The sequence below is a fragment of the Semicossyphus pulcher genome, unplaced genomic scaffold, assembly GCF_022749685.1.
Source record: "Semicossyphus pulcher isolate SPU_LCO1_2020_fin unplaced genomic scaffold, fSemPul1.0.p SCAF_20, whole genome shotgun sequence".
Taxonomy (NCBI): Eukaryota; Metazoa; Chordata; class Actinopteri; order Labriformes; family Labridae; genus Semicossyphus; species Semicossyphus pulcher.
The window spans coordinates 18,015,007-18,036,301 of NW_027211694.1; the positions used below are offsets into that span (position 1 = coordinate 18,015,007).

Sequence of the window (21,295 nt, forward strand, 5' to 3'; positions counted from 1 at the left end):
AACAATATTGTTATAGGTGTCTAAAATGTGTGTTAACTGTATAAGAAAGCATCTCTTTTGGTAAGCAAATAAGCTGTATGGACTGTATCAGATCCAATCCATAAATACTTTTCTGATACAGTTCTGATGGTCAATGTGTTTGTGTTTCTCAGCCAAAGACACTGAAGCCGAAGAAAGTGATCTTCAAACAGAACAACATGACCTCTGTGCTGGCAGTGAGACAGAAGGCCTGGATGGTTTTCTACATCGGGACTGGAGACGGGCAGCTCATCAAGGTGAGAAAAAAAAGTGTTGGGGAAGCTACTTTGACAGCAGAGCCCTGCTATTAATTACTGCACACTGGAGGAAGTTAAAAAACCGCAACCGTTAAGCTGCCCCAGAGAGACATATGATGTAAACTAAAGGCAACTAGAAAACGTAGTTCAAAGCAGTGGAAAAATAATGAACAAATTGAGATGGTTTATGTATATTTTTATTATCTGACTACCAAAAGTAATATTACCTCTTGAATCGCTCTGTAAATATAAATGCAGTTGAACTCTAACAGCTACTGCAAAATGTAGTTAAACTATTAGTTTAACTTCTTGCAGTTCACTGCTCTCCAACGCAGCTGATATGCACTAATGATTTACAAAGAAATTATTTACTTTAATTTTAATTTCATTTTGTAAAAATACTCTACAGTGCTTTCACTGCATCCTCGAATTTGAATTAAAATGTGAATCTACTCTTCATAGTTGAGCCAGAGAATATTGCCCTATTTCTTGCGTTACCTTAAGCTAACACTGGCCAGTTTCCTATGAACCCCTCTTTATGGTCACTCACATGATTAAAGAATTGAAAACAAGTCTGCAACAGTCCACAATAAACCTCTGCTTAGACACAATCGGCTCTTTCATGCTCAGTTTACTTTTCCAAGTGTTCAGAAAAACCACAAAGTGTGTTTTTTAAAGGTATGCAGCCGAGGCCTGAAAAGAAGAATGTGTTTATTTATTGACTCGCTGGCAAATGTAACACATCAGGGCTGACAGCTTGTAGAAAATATGTTGCAAAAAGGTGCCTACCACTAGTAGGATGATAGTGAGCATAGCTGTGGACACGGCTCAGATCTGTAGTCACCTTGAACACTTAGAAACTAATGCAAGCTATTGGTTGTGATCGTTGCACTGGTTGTGATCAAATATTAGTCATAGCAAATCCTGTCTGTAGATTATGTCTGACTATTTCCTTCAACAAGAACCGAAAATAACACAATACGAGCTTGCCATAATCAGCATCATCACACTTACAATTACAGCACTGTATTAGCAAGAATCTGGCGATACGCTATGTATCATAATAAAGGGGTTATAATTCAATATATTTCAATGTATCGCAAATACTGTACCGATTGTTGAATAAGAAACCAGGATTTAAAAAAGCAATCAGAACAGCAGGATCTACATTTGTTTTTATCACAGTCCCGGTAACATCCAACATCATAGCACTGCTTTTTATGCATTCAGCGCAAAGGAATATATATTTGCCTGTAAAAAAGTGAAATCTTTTCAAGCAAACTATTCAAAAAGTATCACAATTGCAATACACGTGTATCAATACTGTCTCATACCCGTCATTGGTATACTACCCTTCAACCCTCCTAAATATGATGTGAAGCATCACATTGTGGGAGCGTGGGTTCTGTCAGGATGGGTAGAGTGGATGTGTGCAGGGTTGAGTGGAGCAGGTCTAACCACAGTAACCAAACATATTGGCAGAAAGCCAATTATTGATCCATTGCACATACCCACTTTTTCCCCCTTCCCTCTTAACAGCTAATTTCCCTGTCACAGTTCACCAAAATCGGGCCCAAATACTAACACCCTGAGTAATAGGAAATTGTCTTTAGAATATTAGTCGATCAACATGTCAGAACAGGCAAACAGATCCAGGACATCTTGGGCAAGAGAGCAGGCATCGAGGCAAGATGCAAGTCAGACATAAGACGACTGGCAACTTGCTCAAGCAGGCAAAAAAAGCTTTTGTTCTATGGCAGCATGGCAAAGTAGGCTACCAAAAAGCTGTCCATATAAACTGAGACTGATTGAGAAAACTAGGCACAGCTGTGTGGACAGGCAAGTGAAAATACAACATGTTGTACTTTATTGCTCAGAGCTAATCTTAGTCACTCTAAGTGGAAAGCAACTAAAGCTGCATTCATACTGCAGCTAAGTGTCCCAATTATGATTCCCCTCCCATGTCAGTAAGTAAGTAAAGCTTTATTTATAGCTTATTATATGTGACACAGATCATCTTTTTCATATCAGTGTGAACAGCAAAAAATTGCATGATGTCGCATATTTTTAATTCAGAACTGGGCTATTTGGATATGTGGTACTAAATCAGAATCTAAAACATGCGACCTGCAGGCTTGTATTCGTACACTCAAATCGGAATTGGTCCACGTTGCCTTGGTAATATGCACATTTCCAGGAGTGATTCTCAAGAAGACGAAGAAGAAGACTTCCCTTTTCCGCTTGACCATGGAGGACAACGACACGCAGCAATGGAGAGACGGCGAAATAGAAGATTGAATTGCTATTTGGGGAGATGCCTCTATCTAATCAAAACTAGAAGGCTCATACGGCAACCTAAGTGTCTTCAAAAATATTTAGACAGAAATTTGCCACTCCTGTCCGTTTTGCCCGTTTATGCACATCCATAATCCCAACGCCCGAGAGCCATCCATGTTTTACGGAAAACGATTGTCAGCGGATGTGACGTCTTTTATCAGTGGTGTTTGCACACAGGTGTCTTTTTTTTAAAATCATTTTCTGTTCACATTGATATCTTACCAGGGTCACATTCTAAAGTAGATATGAACAGTGACCCCCAAAAATCAATTATGAGCCCCAAATCGGAATTGAGCATGAAGGCCTGCAGCATGAATGCAGCCTAACAGTGATAACCTAATACCATATAACAAATTAGTACATTAAAATTAGCCAAAAATGAATAAAAGCAAAGTTTTTGACCACCAAGCCAACATTTAGTCTGATTTGCCATGAATGTGCGTAATATGATGTCTATTCTGTCATTTTACGCAAGTCTGGAACCAAACTTTTCCTTACTTTTAGAGATGTTGTTCTTGAGGGAGCCTTCTCCTGAATTTTTCCCAGTTGGGAACTAATTTTCGGACTATTTCTACACCACATAAATTGAGGTTTAACACTAGAATCGCCAGCGGGTAAAATTTACCCGCAGCTGTCTTTTGATCGTATGTAACTATTTTTCCAGGAAATCTTCAGGCCCCCCAGTCCTTGACTTTCCTAAAAGTGTGTTCGGTAGCGCCCCCTATTGTTAAAAAATGTCAACATAAAGCAAAATGGCCATTTATACCTATAAACGCCAGCGGGTCAAACTTGCCCGCATAAACTCTAATTCAACAGGGATAAGAGAAAGAGATGCATGAATGTAAATCAGGCAATAGATTTACTCACTGTCTTGATTGAAGGTGAGTCTGATGGTGGGGAGGTCTCTGGACTATATGCTGTTCTTTGGTTTGTTTTCTGTGAAACACCTTGTTCAGAAAGTGTATTGTTGGATATATATTTCATTGTCATGTTGTCACTTTGTAAGCTGCATAAAGACACCACATCTAGCATTTCATTATACAACTTTGCGTTGTAAAATAATAAATAAATGAACCTTGTACCTTGAAAATCAATACATTCTAATAGCAGGTAAAATGTACCCGTTGGCGGTTTTAGGTATATTGTGACCCCTGGCTGTTCTACTGAGCTCTTAGTGGTGTCAGAGGTCAACAAAGCGTCCCCATTAGGACTGAAAGTCACATTTGGATCATGGTTTTTCTTAATGGTGCTGGTCATCAGCTAGCAGCTTGACCTCTAAGAGATTCTTGAACCATGGACACAGCAGGAAATGCACCTCTACCTCTAAAGAATCACCACAGGGCTCTGTTGTGGATGCAAATAACTTTCCAAGTGTATCAACCAGCAGACTATCTTGGTGTCTCAGAAATATAACAAAGCCTATTTCTCGTTGTCAGCTTGCCATGGACAAGAACTACCACACCACCTGCCCCAGGGTGCTCTACAGAGCCAACGACGACCGCAAGGTGTTTCCCAAATTACATCTGGATCAAGTGGATCTTAAACATGTGTACGTGCCATTCCGAAACCAGGTATGTGCAGAGATTTTAAAAACTTTTATGTCTACTTTCATTTTGTTTTATTTTGAATACTTCTGTCACATACTGCATCTGAAGTGCTGCTAAAGTGTGTTTGTGGTTTGTTGTAGATAAATCGTGTGCCGGTGTCAAAGTGCAACACATACAAAACTGTTCAGGACTGTTGGTCTGCACAGGATCCATACTGTGTCTGGTGCGGCTCGAAAAAGAGGTCAGAGAAAACAACATCTGCAGATGACATCTTCAACTATTATACACTTGGTTATAACCTAACTTGTCTCTTCCTCCTAGCTGTATGTTTGAAGATGACTGCCGAGATTCCAACTGGTTATCCATTCCTGATGATTCTCAACAGAAAATGGTTTCCTACAAAGTTGAACAGGACGGCACTGGCCAGGTACAGATTACATACAAACTTTAAACTGTAATTAGTTTGACTCTAAGATACTAAATCTGTTACACTCTCACTTGTGGGCTTTTCTCAGATCTCACTTAAAATCCAGATGCACGTGACTGTGGGACAGAACGCACTTTCTAACTTCGCCTGTCAATTTTCTGCAACTTCCGGTGAACGTTTTCAAATGGAAAACCCTCATCCACAGTTCCCACAATGCACCTCCATCCTTAAAAATAGCACACTTCCTGCAGAAGGTCAGTTACTTTTCATAAATATGATAATCCAGTGAACTGAAATCCTCAATGTCAAAAACCTTCAAGAATTCCATGAGATAAGAAAAAAAAACTACCTGCTGATAAATCTGTCATTTCTTGTTAGATATTTTCTATAAGACATAAAATATGAAAGAAAACTTTCATATTAACTGTAATTTTTTTTTACTTAACAGGACTGCCCATTGTAGTTAAGATTAGACTTGGGACAACACAATTGTCGGAAAAACTGAAGCTATTCACCTGCACCAATATCAGTGGAACGCCAACTTCTGTCCTGTAAGTCCGCCACCGTTTTCTATAAATCAGAACACACTAACATCGAAAGAGGACTGTATTTTACGAAAACATTTCAAGCCTTTAATTGCAAAAACTTGAACTTTAAGTGTGGATGGAAAAAAAATCTGTTAGATTACAGAGAATGACCTTGAAACCCCCCCATTGTAAAAACAACATGTTACAAACAAGATTGACTATAGGTTGGTTGCATTTTGGTATGTCAGAGGCAAGGATGAGTGCTGCACATGTCCATGCAAAGTACATGCAAAGTCCATGTTTACTTTCCTGGTAACATGACCAAAGTAGCGTTGGTGTCTGAACCTGCAAAAACTTTGTTTCCTCTTCAGATGTCGGCAGTGTATTGAGGCTGGATGTGGCTGGACCACAAACCGCTGTTCCTGGGCAAATCAAGGCGCAGGGAATGTAATTATATGTTTTTATATTCATGTTCAGACTATATGTTGAATAAGCATGATGTTTTTCCAATGATTTTTTTGAGCATAAATGCAACACCACCACATTCATTTTGGGAGATATTGCAAATATTGTTGTTGTTAATAAACAAAGAATGCTCAGACTAAAGCTCAAGTGGACAGCAACAAATGTTCAGCATCACGGGAGGAAAAACTGCAAATACAAGATGAGTTGACTGATTGAAATTTAGTTGATTTTGGTAAAGTTTCATCAATTGCTCGTGGCCTGGATTTAGTAGCTCACCAAGAGGTTCACAGATTCAGTACAAAAAAATCAGACGACAAAAAATGCACCTTGAAAGCCTCGTTCCCACTTCAATTCAATCAGGTACACAGATGTCCCACCCCCTCCAATACAAAATAATAGGATAGGCCTATCAGCTGTCAATAAGGTGATGCACGTGGCTAGCTTGTCAACGTCTGAACCTAACCAATCACAGCAACGTTGTTGCAGCACCCTCCATCAACAGGACGGGTCAGTTACGCTGTACGTTAGTTGAGCTAAAGTGAGGAGTTCGGTACCGTTAGCCTGTTGAGGCAGATTTATGATGGACGATGAAGGTGGCCACGCCAAGAAAAAGCAGAAAACATAATATTTCCACGGGGAGTGGGAAAGCAAGTTTTTATTCACGAATGTTAAGGACGTGTATGTCTGCCTCATCGGTGGTACCAACGTTTCAGTCGACAAAGAATCAACATGGGGCGCCACCTGTGATTACAGCGATGTAATGCAAGTAGCTCTTGGACACTTTCATTTTTTCAAAGTTGCTCTCAGATGAAAAAAGGTTGGAGACCCCTGCTCTCTACAATAGAGATCTGATTTCTTTCTCAAGAACACCACAATAATAATAATAATAATAATAATCCTGTTTTATTTAATTTTGTCAAAAAACTAAATAACTTATTTACTTAGCCTAGCCTAGATCAAAGAGGAGTCCAAAGTGACAAACAGAGTTGTCTTCCAGTGGCACCAAAACGATCTTCTTTACATGTTTATATGTCTTGCTAGCTAACATTGCATTTGTCAACCACTGACTTTGCACAATGAGGACAGGTTATGTTCCTGATGGCACTTCTCTGGGCGCAGCTGTTGCCAATCAGTAATTAGCTAAGCTATCTTCTCGTTAAACAAAGACGTCACATTTTAGATGTCTGCACTTGTAGAAAAACAAATATGACATATGACTACATTATAGTTGTCAGAATATTCCTTAGGCTAGCTCTTTTTTTTGTCATTTTTGCACTACATAAGCCAAAACACTTAAACTGTCGATGTCATGGATAATGTATTCCCCTCACTTCCTCCTGCAGGACAGTGTTTGCCAGATGATGGAGTCATGGATGAACTTTTCTGTGAGTCTGAACCTTAATTCTCACACACTTTTCGCCTGATTCACATTCAGTAAAGATTTAAGCATCAGTAAAAAGTTAAAATGATAATCTTTTGTGTGTTTTATTGTCAGAGACCAGAGATCATCTCCATCTCTCCCAGTGTGGTGTCTTTCCACGGCAGAAACCATGTAGTGTTGTCCGGTAGTAACCTCAGTGACGTGACCGGAGTGAGGATCCAGGCTGACATGGACTGCACGCCTCAAGAGTGAGTTCACACTTTAAATGACAAGATAATCATGTGCATGTGGTTTACTCATGCTGGCAAATATAGATGATAAACTTAAGTCTGGTGTTAGAGCCAGTCAGAAAGCCATTCTTATCAATTGAGCAACTACTGAATTGTCGGCTGAGGTCACAGGTATTTTTTTTTGAGTGGTGTTTAAAATGTTGCCAAGTTTTTAGGCACAAATGTTTTGTTGTTTGCCATCTTTGAGGCATAATTAATTTTGTGTTCTATTTTTATGTTTTAATGTTTTATTATCTGGTATGAACAGCTATCTGCATATGAATGCAAAATCTGTGGGGAAGAGACGAGGCTTTGATATGAGAAGGGCTCTGGTTTCTCTCTTCGTAGTCAGTTTGTAGCCCATGTAGTATTGACCAATCACATTTAAGCTGTTTTTGGGTGCGTGGAGGAAGAGGGGGACACATATGGCCGAAATATAAACCTGGTTTGTCGTCTGACAAAGCAGCTTTTTTTTGTGCTTTTTGCCTTCATTATAGAGGATAGCTGAAGAAAGACAGGAAATGTAAACAGTGACCAGGGGGGCAGGAGGAGGTCATGGCTTGGTTATCCTACATAAGTTATTCGGTTATCCACTGGCTTCACCCGAAGCCCTGAAACATTAGTAATTTCACCAAGAGGCAACATCATTATCAGATGATAGCAGATTGGAGATTGGATATTTTGTAGCTGCAGCGACATTATCATTTGTTATGTTCATGTGTTAAACTTGAAACACCTCCTTGTTGTTGACTAAGCTTTTTGTTTTTCTGATTTTTTCCGATGCAGAAAAGTGAGAATTGATCTCAGAGAGACTTACTGCTGTAGTTTTTCTCTCTCTCTGTCATCCTGTGCGCTCTGGTTAGGTTTCCTGTATGGAACAAGACTGGTGGGAGTCTGATGTTCCACATTCCAAGTGTCGAAAATAAAGGCGTGGTCAAAGTATGTGTTCTCCTCCAAGATGGTAGTTGCCATGGCAGCGCTACAATCACCTATCGATCTGCACCATCCTGCACCAACATTTCACCCAGCAGCACCTGGTTTAGGTAAGACTGCATTTGTTATCATTTTTATCTTCTTCAAACAAACATGCAGACTTTGATGGACAAAGCTTTTCTGAGGATAAGACATGACTGCATCTTCTTCTTTCCAAGAATAATTTGACGACTGATGATGTGAAATCTAATCTCATTCAGATACAGTAACTAGACGACTAAATATTTAATCGCGATAAATCGCATGGTTGTCCATATTTAACTTGTGATTAATTGCAAATTAATCGCACATTTTTTACCTGTTGTAAATGTACCTTAAAGAGATATTTAAGTTTTAAGTTTTCAATACTCTTATCAACATGGGAATGGACAAATATGCTTCCTTTATGCAAATGTATGTTTATTATTACTGTCCAGAATATTCTACAGAATAATCTTAAAGGTACTGCATGCTCAAAAAATATGCTGAAAGTATAACATAGCAATCATCGCATATATCAATGATTTCTGTGAGAAACACGTCACACGTAGACTTCCTCAGTCTGGATTACCCTCTTTCTAGATGCTTATTTCTTCCTTCCACAGTTTAATTGTACTCTCTTCTTCACCTTAATTCACATTTTAATTCACAAACTACTTTGCTTCAGTCACCCCAACACACCTGCACCTCTGCTCTCTGCACAGCTGCTGGCCCCGCCCCCTCTTTCTGTCTGTCTCTCTGTCTGCTGTGTTGACTGACTTCATCAGCAGTCTGTTTAATTAAGTCACAAAAGTTAAATATTTTCTCTCGCAATTCAGTTCTCACAGCACGTGAGCCGCGTGTGCACGAGGGACTTAATTAATGACGTAGCGATCAAAACGATCGATCGTTACCGAATGACATCTGCACCTTTTCTAAGTTTTATAAACAGTGACAATCAATGCATTTACAACAGCATTTACAAAAGTTAACCCGTGAATAACAGCCCTAGTTTCAACAAACTAAAAGTGGTTTGCATCAATGCATCAATGTTTGGGTGTTTTTCAAAGAAGATGGTGAATAATTTAGCATCTTGGTAATCTCTCTCCATCATTCTGACTTCTTTCTTACATTATTCTTACAATGGCTGGGGTAATGGGTTATTAAAAAGTTAATATAACTGACAATTTCATTTTTATTTAAGCGATTCAAATGTGTTAAAAAAAGCAATGTCAACACTTAAAAAAACAGGAAGTTAAAACTTTAGTAGGCTATATTGGGATCTGCACCCAGTGCTTTGTCACTTATTTCAGCAAACGATGTTAGTAATTGAGGGACAGTTACAGTCTGAGGGTCATCTTATGGGGAAAGAGCGACTTCCCAGAATTGCTGGGTTTCACCATTAGACCACTTCCCCTTACACTAGCAGCAAGTGTCACTTCTGCCTTTTGTTTTGAACCACCGTGCTAGCCTGAAGTGTGTCTAATAGCTGCATGGACTAAGAATGTCTCTTTTGGTTGGTCCAGCAAAATAATATAGATAATAAACTCGATGAAATTTGTATGGATATTTAAAATCCCCTAATGTTTTGAGGACTTCCCTACTTTTTCTCTGTTAATTACACTACTTTAATGTTTTGGGACTAGTACAATTTCCTCAATGTTTTATTTTTGTCTTTGGTCCAACCATAAAGGGTGTTGGGTCCAACCTGGTCAATATGAGATTTTTGAGACCCATACCAATTTTAGAGGGGTAAAATTCACAGATTACCGATATGGCAGCCAATAAAGTGATTTTTTTCTCTTCTGGAACTAAAAAACACCTTTTTTATTTGTGTTTTTGCAACCATTTTGCATCAGTATAGCAATGCAAAGGTATTCAGAAGGCTGTGATCTCAGTTTCGTTCTCTTTGGCGGCACCTTTGGCGATAAATGGAAATTGCAGGAGCCCACTACCCAGAAATCCAGACAGTGTTGCATGTGTGACGTCCACGGTTGGCTCCGGTTGTAACTCTTGATTTTCCTGGCTGACGGTCGCTTTCGTTTTAAGACTGTTTGCCTTCATCTGAGCGTCGAATTTGTTGGATTTTTACTTATTTTTGTAGTTGTATCTGTAGTCATCCATCTTTTCTTTGTTTGTTCAGCCATAGTTTCATAGATTACTGTTTACTCACAACGCTTGCAGAGACCGTAAAAGCAGCCGCTTAGCTCCGCCTACCCTCCCTGGCAGACCAACCACTGCTGGCTGATGGAAAACGCGTCACTAACTGGGGGCCGCTTGTGATTATGTCCGCCACAGACAGTCAGTAATACTGCTAATGCAAAGGCTTTCATCAGTGGGCCATAGGCTCAATCGCCATTGTGTTACCTCATTTGGCGATATATAGAGACTTAAATAGACATTTATTCACATGAAAACCTTCAAGATTATTACTTTAACAAATAACTTACTTTTTAACCACCTTTTCTGAATCACCCAAAGCATTCTCCAAGTGCATCTGACAAAATAACACACAAATACTTTTTTATGAATCTGTAATAGTCCTGTATTGGCCAATTATATCTGCCAGCTGTAGCAAGTTGTAGCCACAGCTGTGTGCCTGTCAAATTAGGCTCTGGTATCTCTGGTATCCATTCTGTATTTAAATTTGCATTTGCTCTGTGTCCCCTAGTGGGAAAAGGAAGATCACAGTCACAGGATCCCACCTGGAGTTTGCTGAAGCTGTCAAACACAGCAAAGTCCTGCAGGAAGTCACACTTCCCAAAAACAGAAGCTATCAGGTGGGTCTATAGACGCACACAATGTCCCGTTGTATTATTTTTTACTCTAATTATGTCATGTCACATCATACCATGCTGCAATATAGTGCATTGACACAAATTATCACAACCAGAGGTGTAAAATGATACTAGTTGCAATATTACATTCTGTAATACTGTAATGATTCTCAATGACACTATATACATTTTTAACGAACATGCAGTAATTTTATTTTTTACTGTATGTTTTTTTACTAATGTAGGAAATTCTAATTACTTTGCTCTGATTGCACAAAAAGCAGTGCAATAATGTTTGATGTTACGGGGACTGTGATGAGACTATGATTGTAGATCCCAATGTTCTGATTGCATCAAAAAAGATGAAAAAAAAAAATACTTCTTGCAATATGTGAAATTTTTTCCATGATTATAATAAATTGCATCACAATGATTCACAACTGAGGTCTTGTGATATGTATCATATCACCAGAAACAGTACAAAGCATGCCAGATTACACTATATTAGACTGTCTTATGTGTCATCATGCAATGTTAATTACCAGCATTATGTTGTGTAACAATACAGAGCAAATTACATTAAATCACTGTTAGTCACTTGCATTGATACACATATACTAACATGAAGCATTTATTACTTCCCATTTTGTGGACATGTCACATGATGCCTTGACATGTTTGTTTTGTTAGTAGGATCTGGTGTGTGTTTTATTAACAAATATTGTTTTACATCAACCAGGGTCACATTTTTTAGTTGTATTAATATGTATTATCATGATTACATTGCCTAGTTAACAAGCTTCACAATGTCATAACCAGCCATACTTCATGTTCATGTTTTTTTACGGACACAGAAGCTCACCTATGACTCGCCTGCAGCTGAAAACACTCAAAGGACTTTTAGCAGCACTTTGTCTCTGAAAGTAGCCAATGTAACCTTGGCCTGCTCCAAATTAACCTACTATCCAGACCCTGAGTTTACCAGCTTCTCATCTACCAGGACAGGGGACGATCTCCGCATCACCATACAGGTAATGGAGATTATTTTGAGCACACATGTACAGATTTGGACATGAATACTTTTAAACAGCAGCTTTTGTTTCTGTTGCCGTTTCAGAAAAAGGCAGACAAACTAAACATGACCATAGCAGAGTTGTCAGTGTGGGGAATTCATGAAGAAAAACGCTATCCCTGCATCATACAAGTAAAAGAAACCAGTGACGAGACAGAATTTTTAATCTGTGAGATTGAAAACAAAGGCAACAAAAAATTTCGGGAGTTAAAGGTAAACCTTTCAGTCACACAACATCAAGCTCGTCAGTTCTATCAATAAATACTATTTAAATGTATTACTAAATATGTCCTCAGCAATATATTTGTTGCCTTGAAATTCAGTTTGAATATTGTGTGTTTATTTCTTTATCCCAGATACAGTATGGAGACAAGACAGTGACCCTTCAATCTATGTTACATCTGTACTTTCTGACGCTGCTTGTCCTTCTACTGATACCTTGCATTATTGTTGGTAAGTACAAACAGTGCAGCCGAGTGTTGTGACCCATTTTGGTCCAATACCAGCCTCAAACACAGAAACGGGTCAAACCTTAGCGGGAATGTCTATTTTTGACTTCAGCTGTGGTGATCATCTATCGAAGCAAACAAAAGAAGCTCACTGCAAAGATGGACAGGATGATGGAAAACCTGGAACTCGACATCAGGAACGACATTAGACAAGGTCAGTCACTAACTTTCACAATGCATCTGTAGGATAAAAGTACCCTTCAAGTCTAGGAATGAAAAATATCTGGGGGTGAGGATTAAGAAAGAAGTTGTATTTGGCTGACCTCTGTAGCATGCTCATCCTTTTTACATGCATCCATGCATCCATGCATTAGCTACTAGCATAACAAACCTGCATCTCTGAGCAAACTTCTGCAGCTCAAATTGTATTTTGGGTAATGTAGGCGCCACATTTTGACAAGAAAAACTGCTTAATTTCTAACTTTTCCTTTGTAACTGTCCTTTTGAGCCTAAATGAGTACTTTGCTAAATTGTCAGACTTTTAATCAACCACAATCAGCCGGTCAAGATTTGAATGTGTCTGATGCTTAATGACCAAATAACTGCAGAATTAAGAGGCCTGTAATAATATAGTCATCAATAGTGCGATGACTATATGAGGTGTGATAAACAAATATTGGGAAGTCTGAATGTGAGCTGCATGTTTCACAAAGTACCTGTGTTGGTATTGTTTTGAATTTAGATTTGACACATTCAGCAGATGTGTTCACCACAAGGTCCACAAGGATTTTTTTCCACTTCCTCAGTCATCGAGCAACATAACTTAACATAATGCGATTTATCTGAAGGTAGCTGAAGGCTAGCAGGGCCTTCATCTGGAGATAAAGGCATGGTCAATCTATCCAGGGCTCCATTTGATCAAATATGGTCAAATGATCTCTTGCAAAGTGTGAATGCTTGTTGCATGTACATTACAGGATTTTTCCTGTTTGTTTTTACTGCTAGTTAGCATGTTAGTGAGCTGTCATGTTATACACACATGATAAATGCTGCAAAACAGCAGCATTTAGCAGAAACCACTAAGACTGTGCAACTTCAGAGCTGCTGGCGTGGCTATTTCAAGTTGTGGAAACTGTATACGATGGTTCGTGATTAATAATTATCCTCATCAGTTATTTGAGCGACATGCAGTTCCTCGTTGTGGTGCGAAATACCCTGAACTTGTTCCTTTTTTGGATGTCACATGTGTCACACACATATATGGTTGATGTTAAAAAAGAAGAAAGAGATGCACACTTCTGCTCACCCAAGGTCTGATTTGTGGTAATTAGCTTTAGGCCTGCGTGCCTTTTTGCACTTTGTACTGTTTTTTTTTGCATCACTTAACATTCATAGTAGTATAGTCCATAAAAGAAGCCTAATTTGACTGCCCTCCACAGGTTTCGTGGATCTGCAGACAGAGAAAGCTGACCTGATGGAAAATGTTGGAGCAATTCCATTCCTGGACTACAAACACTTTGCCTCCAGAATCTTTTTTCCTGATGTACAGGCGAGCTTTAAAGAAAGCAAATGTTCATTATGAGATAAAAAAATATGATAAATTATCACTTGCAGATTAACAACGCTTCCCTTTTGTTTTTTTTCAGAATGAATCTTTGATGAAATCGTGTCTCAAAGACATTGGTCAGGTAAGCTCCGACACCAGCCCTTGTTGATAATGGCACCACTTTGTAACTGTTAGTGATGCGTTCTTGTATCTGACCTGAAATCAGGATGTGGTGAAGGTTCAGCTCGATGAGTCTTGCAAGGGTTTGTCCAGGCTGATCCAGGACCAGCTCTTCCTCACATGTATGGTGCACGCTCTGGAGGAGCAGAAGAGCTTCACTATCAAAAACAAGTCAGTTTTTCATGTTTTGCTGTGTGTGACTTTCTATTCCCAACCTTTCCTTTCATTGTGTCCACTTCTACATTAACTTATTTTTATTTAATTTTAGTCTGCCCTTGTCTATTCTATAATCTTCTAGTCTATTTATAGGACCGGTACTTTTTTTGTCCGAGCAGCAGACAAAAACCCAAGATTAGCAATTTCAAAATTGATTCCTTTTTTCTTTTTGACTTGAATCTGCTTTTTATCTTTTATACTGCTTTCTTTTCTATCTCACCTGTTCTTCCATTCAATGATCATGTTGTATTTTGTTTTAAAGTCTGATCTTCCTCAGTGCTGTATGACCTCATGTCTTGTATCCATCTCTGCTTTTGCCTCCTCCTCACATTTATCTGCTCTCTTCCAGGTGTGTGTTGGCGTCACTACTGACTGTAGCGCTCCACAACAACTTGGCGTACCTGACCGAGGTAATGCAGGCTCTGCTGAGGGCTCTGATGCAGCAGAACAGTAACACTCAGCCCAAACTGCTTCTTCGACGCACCGAGTCCACTGTGGAGAAACTGCTGACCAACTGGATGTCCATCTGCCTGTACGGCTTTCTCAGGGTCAGATGCTTTTATGTCTCTTCTAGTCTTTGGTTTTCTGTAAAACCGAAAAGTAAAAGTTCAATTGTTTTTAGCTCTGATAGCTACATTGTGTATAAATATACCTTTGGTTCAGTTCTTGGTTAGGCCACAACTTTGGTCTTGACTGAAATATCTGTATTCAGTCTGTTTTATAACCAGTTACAAAGTTCTCAAAGTATTTAAGAGATAAAATGCATATAGCCATGACTGTCAGTGTGAACCTACATTTTCACTCAAAATAGCAGGTCTATGTGCCGGAGAGCACGTATTGAGACACAGGGCCTAATGCACTGAAGGCTTGTGCTGCTTTCGCGCTCGCTTAACCTGTGCAAATGACAAAAAGACTCCACGTCGTTCTAGCAGCACACACAGAGGGTAAAAGCACCCCAAACTGTGCTGCAGAGCAAACAGTGTCTCTGGGCTCCGGTGCTGTTTGCACATATTTAAATGAGTCATTATGCAGACATTAAGGGCGCTAACAGCACAACGCAGTTAGAGAGAAAATATAACCATCTGCAAAGAGCTGATGGTAACTGCAGCGCAGCAATGTAAGGGCTGTCACACTCAGAATTTCCACTGATCTTGACGACAATTCCACCTTTTTTTATGAACAAAAAAACTCATGTCTGTAAATACAGTCTGTAAATAATATTTTGCTATTTTTATCACAAACGGGAGATCAATCTGTCTGGTGCTGTCCGAGGCTCAACCCCTATATATACAGACACACATTATCCACAGGTGTGGAGACGGTCTGGAGCTGTCAGTGTGAAGGGGATACTAGATCTGGATGAGCTGCTGTTGAAATGAAGCTGTATAACAGACAGTGAAACTACTAAACACCTGTCGAGTCTGGGCTTTACAATAAACTGTTCAAAATGCTTCCCTCTTCTCTCCCTATTCATCATCAATCTGTCAGTGGAGTTGAGCTCCGTCAGTGTGTGGAGCTCAGTTAATGCATAAGAGCGCATCTTTCTCAGCAGACTGTGAAGAGGAGCTGTTTGCACCTTCACTATCAGACGCATAACGAGCAAACTGCACGGATCTGCAAAACGTTATCGTCGTGTTTGCACAGGAATATGATCAGTGCAATATGCCGCGATCCATTCTTAGTGAATTCCCCCCCTAGTGTGCAAGAAGAACTGTGTTTGTATAATGTTTAACTTTTAATATAATGCTTTACATGTTTGTCCTGTCATTGACCTTTGATTGTTCAGATGTTGTTTGGTTATTTCTCTGTATCGCTGTAAATTGTTGGCAAGTAGAGCAACACAGTTACCCTCGAAATGTGATGTTACTTTATATATTTGATAAACCACATCCTATTTACTTTTTACCCTCATATCCTCATTTAGCCCTCGTTCCAGTAAGAGCTTCATCTATAGGAAACGGTACCATGGGTACGCACTCTTAACAGCTGTCACACATGCAGAGGAGTTGTTGGTGTCTCTATATACAGCTCACAGTTTAGTGCTTTCACACAGCTCTGTTGCAATGTGTAGCATGGGCACATACAGACACTTTTTCATCATGTTTGTCTTTACTCATTTTGGTTTACATGCCCTGCTTCATTAGTCAGTTTTGACAGGAATAACCCAAAACAAAAAAAACTAAAATAAATATTACAGAAATTTCCTGTGGTTGAAACCATAAAAGCTCAACTCAAAGTAACCGCAGCTCCTCCCTCCACCGACTGAGTTCCTGTTTCTGTTTTTGTACAGGAAAGTGTCGGCCAGCACCTGTTCCTGATGGTGAGCGCTCTCAAGCAGCAGACCGCCAAAGGACCCGTGGACTGTGTGACGGAGAAGGCGCTGTACACACTCAGCGAGGACTGGCTGCTGTGGCAGGCCCAAGACTTCAGCTCCCTGGTACACAAACACACACATGCGCGCACACACACACACACACACACGCACACACCTCAGGCCCTTTGCACACTTTATTACTGTGCACACAAGACCAGAGCCTAAACAACAGGAATTTTCGTCTTAATTAATTGCACGGAACAGTTGAGAGTTGCTTTGTGTCAGTAGATCACAAGTTTGATCATTTATGCTTTTATATGTTGAAGTTCCCAATTCTTGTTTCTTTTTCTAAGTACAAAAGTGTAATTACTGTTTATACTTCCTTTCCCACTTATCTTGCGTTGCACACACTGTTTGTTTTTGAAAGGATGCTAAGATATTAATCGACATTTTGTGAGCCCGGTTTTTGTGTGTGTGAACACTCAGGTCTGGACTTCACTTGACAAGACAACATCCTCATTGTGTGTAAGTGGGTTGTTTGCCACAATGAGAGCACAGAGACAGCTTGTCAGGGAACAGCGGTTGGTTCTGAACCACTTCCTCCTCCATTTATTTTGAGACCTTTTTAACATGCAAACAGTTCAGCTGTTACAGGCTTGACAGGACATTATTTACCACATGTTTCCAAACTGATTTCCTGGATGTTGCAGAGCCGAGAGAAGTTCTGAAAAGGTTTCCAAAGCACGCTGACAAAAATATAGGAGATTGCTTAAACCGTTGCTTAATAAACAGGGATTTTCATGTGGCAAGTTTAATGTTTTCGTCTTATTAAGCAGAGTTAAAAGCGACCTCTTTATAGGTTCTGTTGATAATATAATTTCAGGAGATGATAACACAAGTGAAACTTAAAACCAGTTCAAATTGCTGTCAGGAAATATCTTGCCTTCACAGATTAAGACTGAAAATAATAGTGAAAGATGTTTCGGTTGTGGCAACGAGGGGGTGGGTTCAGTTTTATGACTGAATTATTGAGGAAGTTTGTGGTTGATCAATAACTAATCCTTAGTGTATGAAAACGCCCACATGGTGAAATTTTTTTACTGAATACTTGCTCAACCCCGGCAGCTTATCGGCAGAAAGAAAGTGGACAGTTTTACCGCTGGAGACATTGCATACACCCTCACACCTCAGCAATGTGTTGATTCTGATGAAGAGCAATAAAATACTTTGAATTTGAAGCTGTTTAAGGAAGCAGTTACTCTCACTTTGAAGCTTGAAAAATGCACGCTGTTCAAGGAAGTAGAATATCTCAGAATTTCTCAGATGAAACGCATTAAAGAAAGCGCCAGACTGTAAGAACAAGCTTTCTTAGAAGACACTCTTCTGCTCAGAGCTGGATCTGGCGGTTCATGATACAAGATGCACAGAGAGGCTTTTTGGCCTTGGTAAGAAGCAATAATATCTTCCACCATCACCTGTATCACCTTCTCCGGCCAAAGCATCCCCCTTTCCACATCTGTCACCAACCTGGGTGTTAAAATGGACCCCCAACTCACTTTTGACATCCACATCAAACACCTCTGTAAAACATCATTCTATCACCTCAGGAACATCGCCAAACTCCGTCCAATACTCACCCTGGCAGATGCAGAGAAGCTCGTTCACGCCTTTGTCTCCTCCAGGCTCGACTACGGTAATGCACTTCTGACCGGCATCTCTGGAAAGAGCATCCAGAGGCTCCAATACATACAGAACAGCGCTGCAAGGATCCTGTTAAAGGTCCGCAAATATGACCACATCACCCCCTTTCTAAAATCCCTTCACTGGCTCCCTGTCCCACTCACAATTGAGTACAAGGTCTCCCTCCTCACTCATCAGTGCATTCACGGACATGCCCCCCAATACCTGAAAGAACTCCTCACCCTCCAGACCTCCTCATGCACCCGCCGTTCTGCAACCAGGAACACCCTCCAAGTCCCCAGAACCAAGCTCCGCACTATGGGTGATCGGAACCCTAAAACTTATCTTTTTAAGAAAGCTTTTTGCTAGGTGCCTTTTATAGGCTCTCATTTTAACTTGTTTTTATTTTTCTTCTCTGTAGCACTTTGAGATTGCTTAAATATAAAGTGCAATACAAATAAAACTTATTATAATTATTATTATTATATTTGAAACTGGTGCTATAGCTATGGAGAAAGTTGAAAAAACAGCTCATTATTTATATTGGCTCCCCATAATAGCTTTTTTAACCTTTCAGGCCTCTAAAAATGACTTCGAGGTAATTCACAAAAATAAAAGATCAGAGGGACATCTTTGTGTCGCAAATATTGTTAGATACAGTGCTAACAAAATAGTACAGACTGTATATTTGCATGTATGGGCTCATGTACAGGGGTTTCTTTTAAACCACACCCAGAACCGTGTAGATCAGATACAGCCCAGCATCACAGAGATAGACACATGAATTTCAATTTTATATTAAATTTAAAAGAGTTTTTTATAAACAGAGAGCCAAAGCTTAAGAGGAACTTTATTTTTTTACTTACATAGGCCTAAGCAAATACTTTGTAAATCTGTGAATTTGACAGTGAAGCTTATAGAACCAAAGGCGTACTTTTCGTTGTAACATTGGTGGGGACGACAACTGCTCTCTCCCTGCCTTATGAAGCATTTGTCAATTCACAAACCAAAAACTACTATCAGGTGATTACTGGTTGATCACTGCTTGAGACTGAAAAGAAGTAATTACTTTTAGTTTATGATCTCTGTTTCTTTCTCTGTTCTCTGCTCAAATTGACACGTCTCACAGCAAGTTGTAACTTTTGATACCACACGCTTTCATGATGAGGTGTTTCCATTCCAAGACACGCTGTAACCAAAGATGTTAGAGAGAGAGAGAGAGAGAGAGAGAGGAAGAAGGAGAGAGAGAGTGTGCATGCATATGGACAGCGCAGATGCAACGCAGTGAAGTGTATGAACTGTAGACTGGAGTCCTTGTTTACAGTAACAGAGCGACGGCTGTCTCATATAAACGACCCCTTTGTTGGTCGTAAGTGCAACAAGTGTCATTTGGACAAAATTATTGCTAGGGAGAATTCAGTCATTTCTGGATATTAGTTGGGACATGTCCCGACCGTCCCTACCCAATTCTACGCCCTTGCATGGAACTACAAATGCCTGAGTCTGTCATGTGTTAATGATGTCACAGTTTCATTTCTGTTTTTAAACAGTCAAATTTGGGTTATAGGTTCATTCAGCGGAAAGGATGTAAATTTGATTTTGTAACACATGAGGGGAAGTACGTGTTGATTTAATAATCCTCAATGTCCTGAAAAACACACAGCTCAAAAAAATGAAGGGAACACTTAACCCCACATGCCTGTATGCACTCCCGACAACGTCTGGGCATGCTCCTGATGAGTCGGCGGATGGTGTCCTGGGGGATCTCCTCCCAGACCTGGATCAGGGCATCAGTGAGCTCCTGGACAGTCTGTGGCGGCGTCTGATGCACCAATACATAATGTCCCATAGGTGCTCAATTGGATTTAGGTCAGGGGAACGAGAGGGCCAGTCAATGGCATCAATGACTTCGTCATCCAGGAACTGCCTACACACTCTGGCCACATGAGGCCGGGCATTGTCCTGCACCAGGAGGAACCCAGGGCCCACTGCACCACCATAAGGTCTAACAATTGCTAGGAGGATGTCATCCCAGTACCTAACAGCAGTCAGGGTACCATTGGCTATGACATGGATGTCTGTGTGGCCCTCCAAGGAAATGCCTCCCCGGACCATCACTGACCCACCGCCAAACCGGTCATGCTGGATGATGTTACAGGCAGCATAACATTCACCACGGCATCTCCAGACTCTTTCACGTCTGTCACATGTGCTCAGTGTGAACCTGCTCTCATCTGTGAAGAGAAAGGGGCGCCAGTGGCGGACCTGCCAATTCTGGTGTTCTCTGGCAAATGCTAATGCAGCTGCATGGTGCTGGGCTGTGAGCACAGGTCCCATGAGAGGACGTCGGGCCCTCATGCCACCCTCATGGAGTCTGTTTCTGACAGTTTGGTCAGAAACATGCCAGCCAGTAGCCTGCTAGAGGTCATTTTGTAGGGCCCTGGCAGTGCTCCTGCTGTTCCTCCTCGCACAAAGTAGCAAATATCGCTCCTGCTGCTGGGTTGATGCCCTTCTACGGTGCTGGCCAGCTCTCCTTGTGTAACAACAGGTCTCCTGGTACCTCCTCCATGCTCAAACTGTGCTGGGAGACACAGCAAACCTCCTTGCAACCGCACGTATGGATGTGCCATCCTGGAGGAGCTGGACTACCTGTGCAACCTGATGGGGCTGCAGGTACCGCCTCATGCTACCAGTAGTGACAAGGACACTAACAGAACACAAAACTAAAGAAGAATCAGTCAGGAAGTATCAGGAGAGAGCAACTGTCTGTGGCCACCACATGCAAAACCATTCCCTTTTTGGGGGTTGTCTTGCTTTTGCCTCTCCATTGCACCTGTTGTCTCTTTAATTTGCACCACAGCAGGTGATATTGACTCACAATC

At 40.5% G+C, this 21,295-nt stretch overlaps 1 protein-coding gene across 1 annotated transcript in view; it reads left to right on the forward strand.

The window, feature by feature from the left end:
- plxnc1 (plexin C1) overlaps positions 1–21,295 on the forward strand; it is a 32,921-nt gene that overhangs the window by 1,601 nt on the left and 10,025 nt on the right. The window contains exons 2-21 of the mRNA XM_069670787.1: positions 153–275; positions 4,049–4,183; positions 4,300–4,400; positions 4,481–4,586; positions 4,675–4,840; positions 5,035–5,137; positions 5,485–5,560; positions 6,922–6,963; positions 7,074–7,207; positions 8,092–8,271; positions 10,851–10,959; positions 11,811–11,987; positions 12,074–12,241; positions 12,385–12,481; positions 12,590–12,691; positions 13,917–14,020; positions 14,124–14,165; positions 14,250–14,374; positions 14,769–14,967; positions 16,710–16,856. Coding sequence (XP_069526888.1) covers positions 153–275; positions 4,049–4,183; positions 4,300–4,400; positions 4,481–4,586; positions 4,675–4,840; positions 5,035–5,137; positions 5,485–5,560; positions 6,922–6,963; positions 7,074–7,207; positions 8,092–8,271; positions 10,851–10,959; positions 11,811–11,987; positions 12,074–12,241; positions 12,385–12,481; positions 12,590–12,691; positions 13,917–14,020; positions 14,124–14,165; positions 14,250–14,374; positions 14,769–14,967; positions 16,710–16,856 — 2,436 coding nt within the window. The remainder of the gene's footprint in view (positions 1–152; positions 276–4,048; positions 4,184–4,299; positions 4,401–4,480; positions 4,587–4,674; positions 4,841–5,034; positions 5,138–5,484; positions 5,561–6,921; positions 6,964–7,073; positions 7,208–8,091; positions 8,272–10,850; positions 10,960–11,810; positions 11,988–12,073; positions 12,242–12,384; positions 12,482–12,589; positions 12,692–13,916; positions 14,021–14,123; positions 14,166–14,249; positions 14,375–14,768; positions 14,968–16,709; positions 16,857–21,295) is intronic.